A 10,952-nucleotide genomic window follows, 5' to 3' on the forward strand; every position below is an offset into this window, starting at 1 on the left:
TCTTTCAAAATGTCCCTACATTGCAGGCTCTCCTCGTTGAACGATAACTCGCCGAGAGATGATCATTTGGGGGCGTGGTGAAATTTTGAACGTGTTTTACAGATTTTGGTCGAGGCGTTCTGTACATAAGTCCTCCCATCTCAAAACCGCGTCAGTCCGTGATAATGGGGAGGGGGGGGTTCAAGTGGGGCAGTGGGGGGATACGAGAAAAAGTCAAGGGCAATAACTTGTCCAAACTAATATATATTGCCTGACTCGAGATTGCAAAAGGTCATTCTTTTCTGATCAAGAGATCCTTATACCAAGTCTTTGGGAAGAGATCCGTACAACTCAGTTTGCATAATACCCAACTGACAACTTATAGAATAAAAGTACCTTATTTTTCACGTGTTACATGACGATTCCCCGTAAACTCAACCTCGAGAACATTGCCCTTACCAAACCGGTGAAGGACTGAACCGTCTGTATCGTACCTAAAACAACAAAAAATTACTTCATCCTACATACCGTCATAGCTCAAGGTTTTACTCTTAGTAACCCTCATATCTCCATCCCATGTCGACTTGCTCTTGAGTGACACCCCTCTTCATAACTCTGGCCACTTCTTCGGGGGTACCGTCCAGTAATCTATTTTCGCGTCGAACGTAGAATCGGTAAGCAGTGATAGTGATGAGGAAAAGAACTGCGGCGCCAATGACTATGACGGGACCGAGAGGGTCAGCAAAAAGCGTATCAAGCGTCAACAGAGGTAGAGGGACGTACAGGTTCCAAAGGCAGCGTAATACTGTGGTCCAGAGAACCAAAGGTAACTCGCCCAAATATTAGAGGTACCGCCGATAGCGTTCATCAACGCAATAGCCGCTGCCCTCTTGGCGACAGGTCTAGGCATATGGTGATTGATAGTCTTGTAAAGTAGCAGTTGAGGACCGACGGAGGTACATGGCATGAAGATCATGGCAGTGTATCGACCGCCAATAGAGAGGGTGGCCATGGGGATGATGTAAGTGACGATGGCGAGGCAGATGTTGATCACAATAAGGGGGTACATGATGTTATAACGCTGTGGTTCCAATGTGAGAAGATGCACATGGGTGAACGAAGGGGTATAGTAAAGACGTACGTCACTGATCCATGTCATACCCATGTAGTAGCCTCCCGCAAAGACATATGGCGGCGCACTAAGGAGAAGGGTGATGATAGAACTGTATCCAAGAGTTTGAACTGTCCAAAGATATTTGTCAGTATTGTTATTTCTCCTCTGTCTAGAGCAAGGACATACCAATAGTAGGGAAGAAGTTGGCAATAGAACCTTGAGTCTGGGACATCATGTTGAAGAAGATGAGCGCGTAAAGCTAGGCCGTCAAGTCAGCCCATAATTCCCTAACTCATCAAGGAAGTGCACACCTTGGGGTCTTTGAAGCCTTCTTTAAACCCAGCCCAAGCCCCAACCTTCTCATTACCTTCCGCTGCACCTGCTTCATTTTCCAATCGCCAGACGGCTACCTCCCTCTCTAAAGGTTTGAGAAGACGAGCGTTGTAAGGGTATTCAGGAAGCACGAAGGCGCAAAGAAGAGCGGCACCGACTGTGACTGAGCCCTCACTATTCAATACTGGTCAGCCAATGATAATGAAGGATAACAAAGAATGTGACGTACATGATGAAAAGCCAACGCCAACCGGCGATACCATGCGCGCCATCAAGCTTCAAGCACCCCGCAGCGATAAGACCGCCAAAAGCGTTACCGACTTGCTGTCCGATATAGAGGCCTCCGATACGTCTACCAAGTTCATTCTTAGTGTACCAAGCGGATAGGAGATAGATGGCACCCGGGAAGAAGACAGCTTCGACGAAACCGAGCATGATACGGACAGCAAGAAGGGCACCGTAAGAGTTGACGGCGGCTGTGCAGGCGCTGAGGACACCCCAGATGGCACAAGCAACACAAATATCTAAAATTCAATGTCAGATACCAGTCTTGATACATGTATAATGAGTGAGTTATGAGGCCAAATAACTCCAAGACTCACAAAGACCAGGACGGGAGATACGGCTGATAAGGACGTTTGATACGATCTGATAAGGGAGGTATCCCACGAATAGAATAGACACGGCCGTCGCGAACTGTTGAGTAGTCATGTTGAGGTCGGTCATGATACCTTGAAGCTTGGCAGATGCCAAGTTCTGACGATCAATGTCTGTCAAGGAGTAATCAGCCTTGCTACACGACCCCTTTACCCTATCGAAACTTACAGTTCAAGATGTACAAGAGACCCATGATAGGCCTGAGATAAGTCAGCTCACACGATAATAGTTCAAGTGAAGAGACATACATCATAACCATATCCGCCTTGCGTACGATCCTCTTTTCGACAGCTTTGAACTCGTCCGCCGACAGGTTGCGAATGTTCTCAGGGATAGGCTTGGTGTATTTTCCATCGACCCCCCGAAGCTCGACGACAACATTCTCTTTGGGTTCGTCAAAGCTAGATTTGGGCGGAGTAGGCATAGGTGGCCGGGTGGTTGTAGGAGATGTCATCTTTGACGGTTGATTGGGTGGGCTTTGGGCATGATCCAAGAAGGGGATATTATATGATTTTGTGGCGGGGATGGTTGAGGTGAGAGTGAGTGAATAAGTGAGTGAGTAGATGGAAGTGAGTGAGCAACATAGCAATACGGGCCGTTATCTGTTTGTTGTATGTATTATCAGTTGACCTTCCGTGAGCTGGAGGAGCTGGCGGTGAGCGGGCTGCTTTGGTTTTTGTTGACAGGGAAATTGAAATAAATAGAGTCAGATCCAGGCACGGAGGAGTGGAGGAGGAGGAGGCGGAGGAGGACTGAGGCGCTCCTCTCCGCACATCAAGTGACTCACCTCCTCCACTCATGCTCCTCCCTGTAGTTATACAGAATGGATTCCATTCGGCAGCATCATCAACAAGTACGTGCAAGGAGGCAGTAGTCACAGAATGACAAGCTATATAGCCATAGAAAGTATCGTGTATTGCTTCTATACCCACCTTTCGAACTCTTAACTTGTCCACATACATTGCACAAAGCAAAACTCACAACAATGACCCTCACCAACGTCGCTACCGCACACACCACCACAGTTCAGAACCCCCGGCTCCGCCTCCTCAACAATCTCAGGTCAAAGACCCCAGCTCTGATGACCTTTATTGCTATCCCAAGTGTTCGACATGCCCAAATTATTGCTTTAACTGGTTTAGATGTGAGTACTTCTTTATCCCATATTCGAAGCGACCTCCGTCCGTGCAGCGATGTTTATTTGTGAAATGTAGGGCGTGATCATTGACTGTGAACACGGACACATCGGAGACGATCAGATGCACAATTCGGTCTCTGCCATCTCTGCTCTTGGCGTCAGTCCTATCATCCGTGTCCGCGGTCCTCAACCCGATATCCTCAAACGAGCACTTGACACTGGTGCCCAGTACGTTAAATATTTTTGCCCACAATGATTGATACTGAGCTATTGTTTCCTGGCGGGTAGTGGTCTCATGGTTCCCATGATCAACACCGCCAAGGAAGCTGCAGCCGTCGTCACCTACTCCAAATTCCCTCCTTACGGTCTTCGTGGCCAAGGGTCCGCTTTCCCGGCTATCGGTCACGGTCTCACTACACCAGAGTACATGAAGACTGCCAACGAAACAATATTGACGATCGTTCAGATCGAGACTAAGCAAGGCGTGGAGAATGTGGAGGAGATTGCTGCTGTTCCCGGTATTGGTGAGTCCCCTTTAGATTCCCACCAGAACCTCAAAGAACATCAAGCTGATACAACATTTCAGATTACCTCTTCATCGGCCCTAACGATCTCGCTCAATCACTTCTCGGCTACACTCCAGCCAGAGGTGATGAACCGGTCTTTGTCGAGGCTATCGATAAGATTGTAGCGGCCGCGCGCAAGCACGGCAAGTGGGTTGGTCGATTGGTGAATGACGGGCCGCTGGCGGTAGAAGCGCTCAAGACTTTTGACAGCGTGGCGATCACTGGGGATACCAAGGCCATCACAAATTGGTATACTGCGCAGATTGACTGTGTGAGGAATTAGAGTTTTGTTGTAGCATTCTTTCACAATACATTTTTTCATCGACGCATGTATGATTCATACTCAATGGCTGCAGAAAATGTTATATAATTCAGTGCTATGGGTGACTTAGTGAAATTCCCTTTTTTGTTCGCTAGACAAATAAACCAACAAACAAAAAGGAGGAAAATGCGATTGTTCTGTCCATAATCCACAAACCAATGAGATGCCAATTCATAAACAAAGGCTCTTTAAAAAATGCAAGCAGAGAAAGGGGAGGCCAACACTACGAGTACTGGAGTACCTTTATGAAATTTCTCGTGTTTTGGAACTTGGCTTATTACACGACGTGTCCAGTTCGGAAGATTACAACATGCAAGGGGTAACATGTCATTATCAACTAAGAATACTCCAATCGCACATCCGGGCTGCTATGGATTATGACCCCTGGATACACTCTGCAAGCGCTGTCAAGTGGCTCCCTCCGTCTTGACCTTTGTCGTCCTGTGTGTCGAAAGTGGATCAGCATTTGAGCGTGTACTACAAATGAATGGATAGTCACCTGGTTGAGACTCCAGACCATAGCTCCCCCCACCTTTCCCGACGTCACCCAGTTTTGGCAAGTTGTCTTCATGTCAGAGTCAGACAACCAAGTCCAGAAGACGTTGTTGGTCTCGTCAACCCAGGCGTTCGATACATCGACAGTAATCTCTGTACTTCCGTCGGTGGGCCGAGCTTCCCACTGCGCCCTCATCTTGGTCGCCCATTCTGTTCCTTTTGTACCCAGCGTAGAATCCAAACCTGGATTAAATCTGACCCATCCCGATTTGTAATTATCAACGCCGCTGTCTTCATAGTAGTCGGTGCCTGGAAGAGAACAGCCAATTGGGTTTGAAGAATCACAGGCTTCGGTAAGGGTGAAGTACTTGGCGTTCATAGGGAAACCAACGTTACATTTCTCCATTGTGATACCTTGCTGCTCATAGTAATCCATGACGGTGGTGACAACGCGGTTACCAGCCTGTTGTTCCGTAGTAGTACTGTAGCGGTTGACATAGTCGTAAGTCATGACGTTCCACATGTCAACAAGGCTGTCAAGTTTTGAGAATGTGTCACTATTGAAAGCGGCGGCATCGGTAGTATCAACTCGGGCGCCAAGTGCGATGGAAATAAGTCTGTCATCACCAATTGCAGCACGCAGTTGGGTAATAAAAATGATGAGGTTGGCGTCATCAGAGGCGGAGGGGAATTCTAATCTTCGGTATCAGCAGTGACTTGTACATTTATCAAGCGCTGGTCATACCCCAGTCAATATCAATGCCGTCCAAGTTGAAGTAATCGGCAAATCCCTTCACATTGGCCACAAACGTTGCAATAGTTGAGTCTCCGCCTCTTACTGCAGTAGCCATAACACTGTCAAGACCCCAACCACCAAGAGCTCCACAAACTTTAAGACCAGATTGCATGCCCTTGAGCGTCGCGGCTGTTGAAGAGTCAAAGTTGCCGTCGGAAGATTCCATGAACTTCCATGTCGTTTGCTCGGTAGCCCAGCCAGTCATATCGGCAAAGGCTATGACGGACGATCAAACAGGTTAGAATGTTGACTTATCTGATGGAGATGAGCTTACAAAGAATGACGTGAGTAACGGCTGTCAATTGACCAGCGTTGACTCCTCCCATATTTGCATAACTGAGTTCTGATTAGTACTTTCCGACTGCCTTGACCGGAAGTACCCACTTATCCCAATAAGTCACAAGTCTGTTCGATCCACTAGCGCCATTCGAAGTGGAGGTACCACTTGCCGATGCTGCAGAGTTTGTGTGCGAGGCACTGCTTCCCCCACCAGATTCGGCAGCTGTAGCCCCCGACGACGAAGTTACAGCTGCTTCTGAAGCTGAAGTGGCTACTTTTCCGCCTGTTGTGCCAGCCCCAGTGACGCTGACACCTCCCGGTGCAGTTGCTGAGGTTACCACTCCAGCAGCACTGGCCGAAGTTACAGCAGCGGCAGAAGTGACCGCAACAGCCACTGCTCCAGACTGTCCATAACTACTTTTGTCAATATTATCATCACCAAACATTGATAAAGCTTACCCCGATGGAAATTGGCAAGGGTTTCCACTGGCACCAGTGACACAAACGGTATCACCAGGACAAGTAAACGTCTGGTATGCGTCATGCCATTGGGTGTCGCTATCGCAAGTGTAGTCGGTGCCAGATTGCGGAGCAGGTGCTGAACGGACAGCAAGAGCCGTGAGAATAACAAAGAGAGTGGTACTGCCGACGAAATGCATCGTGAAACGAGCCTCCCTTGATTTTTACGTACTTGATAAAGCAAGTAAACAACCGATTATCGCAGTAGATTGATGTCAGTAAAGAACGTGTTCAACAAAGTCCAGCTTTGTTAGCAATCATAAGTTATTGAAGCTGGTTAGTCAGTTGTTTCGTCAGCACACCTCGCCTTGCACCCTAAAATAGAGTCTCACTGAGATAAATGATCCTGCCTGTGCTAGGTGAAGGCAACGTAGTTCAGTCCCTACCCCTTATAAGGTCGTGGCATTTGTCCTCACTTTAATGAACAAAGGTTCCGTTAATACGCGCACGAAAGGGGAAACGGAACAAAGGGAGGCTTGTCATCCTCTCAGTTCTAGACACACCCGAAATCTTCAAAAAAAGCCGGCTCGCGTCAGGATGATGTGGAGAGGTCCTTTATTGTTATGCTCCTTGCTGTTAACGTGAGGCTGCTTGAAGAAGCAGTAAACGTGAGGGCAAGGGATTTGATATGGATGCCTAAGATTAGTGTGTCAAGAGTAACATCTTTCGTACGATGGTGCCGTAATTAACATGACATTCCAAACCTGAAAGTGTACACTTCTCTGCAATCAGTAATGTTTGGCAGAATGCAGATGACTATGCCATAGCCCGGTTGATACAAATATAAAACATACGGATTATCGCTTCCCTTTCTTTTTAATACCTCGTTAAAGTCTACTCATCATCGTCTTTTTCTCCTCTAAGTTCTTCTTCGCCCATATGCACGGTCATCTCTACGTCTGGAGGCTGGTATCGTTCAACGGGTTTCAGGGGTTCCCAAGCGGTACGGATGGGCCCCGCTTTCTCGCGTAACTCGTTCGTACCCAGCGCCAAAGCCTATGATAACTAGTCAGCAATTGTTGGCATGAAGACTTAGTCAAAACACACCTTTTCAGCCATTTCTCGCTGAGGGTAGGTGATCCTCAAGCTCCCATCAACAAACTCAACACCACCGCCTGTTGACTCATACCATTCCTGGACAACTCTCCTCGCTTCTTCGTCGCCGAAACGGTCACCAGAGACGAGGATGGTGCGCGATCGGTTGTCGAGCCGCATGGGTCGAGGAGGACCGCCACGACCGCGTCCGCGCCCACCTCGGCCACGGGAATAAGGCGAGTAACGAGCAGAAGCGTTGACACCCAAGGTGTTGGCCTAGAGATTGATTAACTTGATTTAAACAAAAAAAAAAGAAAAACAGCGAAACGCGGCTCACCTTCTCCTTCAAAGAAGCCAGCTGAGCGTTCAATCTCGCCAATTCTTCTTCATCCTGTCCACCCATTTCCATCCCGTGAGCCGCGAGTTCCCTATCCAGCCGGCTCTTCGCATCATCAACATCCATAGATTCAGGCTTAGGCGGCGGATTATTGATGATTTCGAGCTCCTTCGTTATTTCTCGCAATCTCTTCAAAATCTGGACCTTCTCTTCTTTCGTGCCTGTGGACGCACGCTTCAACAGCACTTTTTGCTCAGCAATAAGAGGCTCCTTTTTTGATTGCTTTTCTCGATGCTCTAACTCTGCCAAGGTGGCCTGCAGTCGAGTCTCAGGCCCACTCAATTTAGGCTTAACCCCCTGGTTTGGCCCCTCTCCAGCCTCCATCTTCTGCAAGTTTTCTAACAATTTCTTGCTTTGTTCCAAAGCCTTCTGTCCTGCCGCACCCTGTCCAGGCCTAGGCTTATGCCAGAGGACCTTGACATGCCTATTCCCAAACACAGCCTCGTCTGATTTCCATGCCTTATAGGCCTCGAGGTTTGACGCGAAGCTGACCAAAGCCCGGTTTCCACGGCCTTCAAGCGCAACGCTCGTTATCGTCCCAAATTGTTGGAAATAATTGCGAATAGCTACAACAGACATATTGGCCTCGGGGATGTCGGTAATGAGAAGTGTTGTTTTGCTGTGGTCGCTCGGAGGCCGGGAGGATCCTTCAAAGTTCTCGCCTTCGTTGGAGGGAGGCGGTCGGTTGCCAAAGGAACGGTTTCGGCCATTTGGACCATCTCGAAACCCCGGACCTTGCATGGTCATTGGACGCACAGGCTGCATGCCTGGATATTGTATGGGCATACCCGGCATGCCGGGCATGAAAGGAGGAAGGAATCCTTGGAACATCATCTCGGGTGTGGGTATGAGCATATCCGCAGAATGTTCATATTGACAATTCGCGCCCCGCATACAATATCCTCGCTCTGGTAATTATGGTTAGCTTGTGGCGATTCCCAAACATAGAACTACGTACCGTGATAATCACGGCATTTTCGTCTACCAGATACTCCTACGGGCATTTCCTGCATGGTAACGTCTCTCTGCTGACCATTCTGCACTGTCGAAGGTCCAGCAGATGGCTGAGGTGCTACTCCTGCGGCAGGCCCTGTAGGAATATGATGTGACACTGCTGGAGCAGGAAGTGTTTGTGTCAAATCATAATCCTTGGAGTGAAGGGTTTGGAACAGAGTCTCGACGAATGGCCTAGACGCTGCGTAGCCCGTCAGCATACGTCTTTGGAAATTCGGGCAGACATTTAGAAACTCACAGCTCTCGAGAAAGTCCACCAGTTCTCGTGATATGAACTATAATAAGAAGATAGTCAGCATTTAGAACTTTGACGACACTTCGAACCACTGACAGCTTTCCATTCATCTTCTGTCATGGAAGCATCGTGCTTCATCAAAGCCACAATATAATCTGACAGAACTGTTGGATCGGCATCGCATCTGTAAAAAGATCATCCATCAGCTACTGCTTTGACGATAATAATTTAAATGACACCTACAGAGGCTCGATGGTTCTGCTGAGCCACGCCCTAAATGCTGGAGTGTCCAACTCGTCGTTGAAAGGCATTTTCTTGATATTTTATATTTTCCTCCGGGTACAGGTGGATTATTTCGCTGTTTACAATGATGATATATAGAATGAATGGAGAAATATGCTACGGAGACTTCACAAACCTATGCTCGAGTGTATCCAAGAACGGCGGACGCTAAAACCAGACTTAAGTGGGGGTCAACTTAAATAGTCCAATTGTCACGCAAGTTAAACTGATTAACGGATGGAAAAATACTTGGTTACTACATACTACAACAAGAAGGTATGTACAATAATAGCTGTAGCTAGTTACGTATGATGATCACATGTACATATCTTATTCTGGCAATAACCTGTTTGTTGAATCCCACACGAAAAGTAGGGAAATTTTTGATGCCAATGACTGGATGATGATGATCTCCTCTTTCTTCTTCCAGTTTCAGGGGGGAACGTGCTGATGGTGCTCCTAAGCATGAGAAGATCTTTATGTGTAGGTGACGACAATTTCAAGAGAAAGGAAAATCACACCCTTGACAAAAGGAAGGAGTCGAGTTATACTACTCCCAACAGATGGTGAGGAGCTGCTGGCTTTGGGGGGCCTTCTTTCTCCATTTAAAGTCACAAAGCAGCACTGGCACGATACAATTACATATAAGGCTGTTATGTCGACAGATAATTCATATCTTGCTTCTTCAAGCCCAACCTCCGATACATCAAGGACTGGCAGCTATGGTGGCAGTATCACTCCCAAGGCACTGACGACATACATTACTTCACAGATATCGAGAGCTGTGAGAAGCGTCGATTGGAGCAATGATACAGAAAGTGGAGCATCGGCTATAAAGGCCTTGATAGGAATGGCCGGGCTTGTCAAAGAGCGACTCCAAACTGAAGAAAGTGGTCCAGATAGCGGAAGCAGTGATGGCGGGGAAAGTAAAAACGCTGCCGGCGAAATAACTATAAAGGTAAGTAGGTGCAAAGAGGCCCGTCATACGGTCTAAACGTCAAGGGTAACTGTCCGTAGCCACCTGCATCAGAGACATCTATAGTCACTCCGAGATATAGCAGCGCACAAGACAGTTCAAGACCCCCATGGGAAAGCGCAACTACACCTTCAATTACCGGAAAGGTGTCACCATCGCCTGTGCCTCCTGAGTCTCTATTCCCGTCTGTCACAAGACCCCCTCCTGCTTCTCCACAGTCACCCAAACCATCAACCCAAAATTCTACGACTTCAGGACCATCGTCATCTCCAACCATCTCCTCGTCGTTGAAGATAGCACCATCTCCTTCATCATCTAATTTGTTACAGTCAGCATCTAACAAAACATCGTCAACAGAGCAATGGATATTCAAGCCATTGACAGAAATGCCGAATTCAATAATGGAATTGAGAGGTGATGGCGATAGACCACAATGGCCCAGGGGGAAGGGGAGGCAGTTCCCAACGCAGGGTAAAGCATAGGTCGAAAAGAGTTTTGTTTCCGCGTGGTTGACGTGCTGGACGTCATGTCAGGGCGGTGCTTGCTGGCGTGGTTTGTTATGTCTGTAGAGAGGATGTAAAGTGTATGAGAGCATGATCGGAACCAACGGAAAGTCATCAATGGCAGTAGATCAAAGAAAACAACTACAAGGACGACTTGACAACATTAACATACGTATCGAACGAATTGAAGTTGCAGCGTTTACCTGCCGCCAGCCCGAAGTCGGGTAAACCGATCGCATCTTAAGCGGTGATTGGCCAGCAAGCTTCTCCGCCTCGCCGCCTTGAGTATCGACGGATGATGACCAGTTTGGA

At 47.8% G+C, this 10,952-nt stretch overlaps 5 protein-coding genes and 1 non-coding gene; 2 read left to right on the forward strand and 4 right to left on the reverse strand.

Moving 5' to 3' along the window:
• Positions 1-320: 320 nt before the first annotated feature.
• Positions 321-2,745, reverse strand: CNAG_02600 (tartrate transporter). XM_012192654.1 has 9 exons: positions 2,332-2,745; positions 2,252-2,283; positions 2,029-2,196; positions 1,656-1,950; positions 1,405-1,600; positions 1,280-1,352; positions 1,121-1,221; positions 763-1,060; positions 321-697 (listed from the first exon to the last, which is right to left on the reverse strand). The coding sequence occupies exons 1-9, from the start codon at positions 2,535-2,537 to the stop codon at positions 531-533; spliced, it is 1,536 nt and encodes a 511-aa protein (XP_012048044.1). The 5' UTR covers positions 2,538-2,745; the 3' UTR covers positions 321-530.
• Positions 2,746-2,919: 174 nt separating this feature from the next.
• CNAG_02599 (2,4-dihydroxyhept-2-ene-1,7-dioic acid aldolase) lies at positions 2,920-4,142 on the forward strand. Its single transcript, XM_012192653.1, has 4 exons — positions 2,920-3,227; positions 3,298-3,449; positions 3,510-3,745; positions 3,808-4,142. The coding sequence occupies exons 1-4, from the start codon at positions 3,069-3,071 to the stop codon at positions 4,068-4,070; spliced, it is 810 nt and encodes a 269-aa protein (XP_012048043.1). The 5' UTR covers positions 2,920-3,068; the 3' UTR covers positions 4,071-4,142.
• A 263-nt stretch (positions 4,143-4,405) lies between these two features.
• Positions 4,406-6,615, reverse strand: CNAG_02598 (chitinase). XM_012192586.1 has 8 exons: position 6,615; positions 6,531-6,553; positions 6,139-6,471; positions 5,785-6,093; positions 5,675-5,736; positions 5,350-5,616; positions 4,609-5,297; positions 4,406-4,550 (listed from the first exon to the last, which is right to left on the reverse strand). The coding sequence occupies exons 3-8, from the start codon at positions 6,336-6,338 to the stop codon at positions 4,485-4,487; spliced, it is 1,593 nt and encodes a 530-aa protein (XP_012047976.1). The 5' UTR covers positions 6,339-6,471; positions 6,531-6,553; position 6,615; the 3' UTR covers positions 4,406-4,484.
• A 206-nt stretch (positions 6,616-6,821) lies between these two features.
• On the reverse strand, positions 6,822-9,282 carry CNAG_02597 (hypothetical protein). XM_012192652.1 has 7 exons: positions 9,123-9,282; positions 8,976-9,063; positions 8,883-8,919; positions 8,589-8,825; positions 7,571-8,538; positions 7,246-7,509; positions 6,822-7,194 (listed from the first exon to the last, which is right to left on the reverse strand). Exons 1-7 carry the CDS (start codon positions 9,188-9,190, stop codon positions 7,033-7,035), a joined length of 1,824 nt encoding a protein of 607 aa, XP_012048042.1. The 5' UTR covers positions 9,191-9,282; the 3' UTR covers positions 6,822-7,032.
• A 575-nt stretch (positions 9,283-9,857) lies between these two features.
• CNAG_02596 (hypothetical protein) lies at positions 9,858-10,619 on the forward strand (the record flags this gene model as incomplete). Its single annotated transcript, XM_012192587.1, has 2 exons — positions 9,858-10,119; positions 10,179-10,619. Exons 1-2 carry the CDS (start codon positions 10,012-10,014, stop codon positions 10,617-10,619), a joined length of 549 nt encoding a protein of 182 aa, XP_012047977.1. The 5' UTR covers positions 9,858-10,011.
• CNAG_12303 lies at positions 10,178-10,778 on the reverse strand. The gene has a single exon (XR_001045552.1). It is a non-coding gene; the product is annotated as a hypothetical RNA (non-coding RNA).
• Between the last annotated feature and the right edge of the window lie 174 nt (positions 10,779-10,952).

Source organism: Cryptococcus neoformans, chromosome 3 (assembly GCF_000149245.1).
Source record: "Cryptococcus neoformans var. grubii H99 chromosome 3, complete sequence".
Lineage (NCBI taxonomy): Eukaryota > Fungi > Basidiomycota > Tremellomycetes > Tremellales > Cryptococcaceae > Cryptococcus > Cryptococcus neoformans.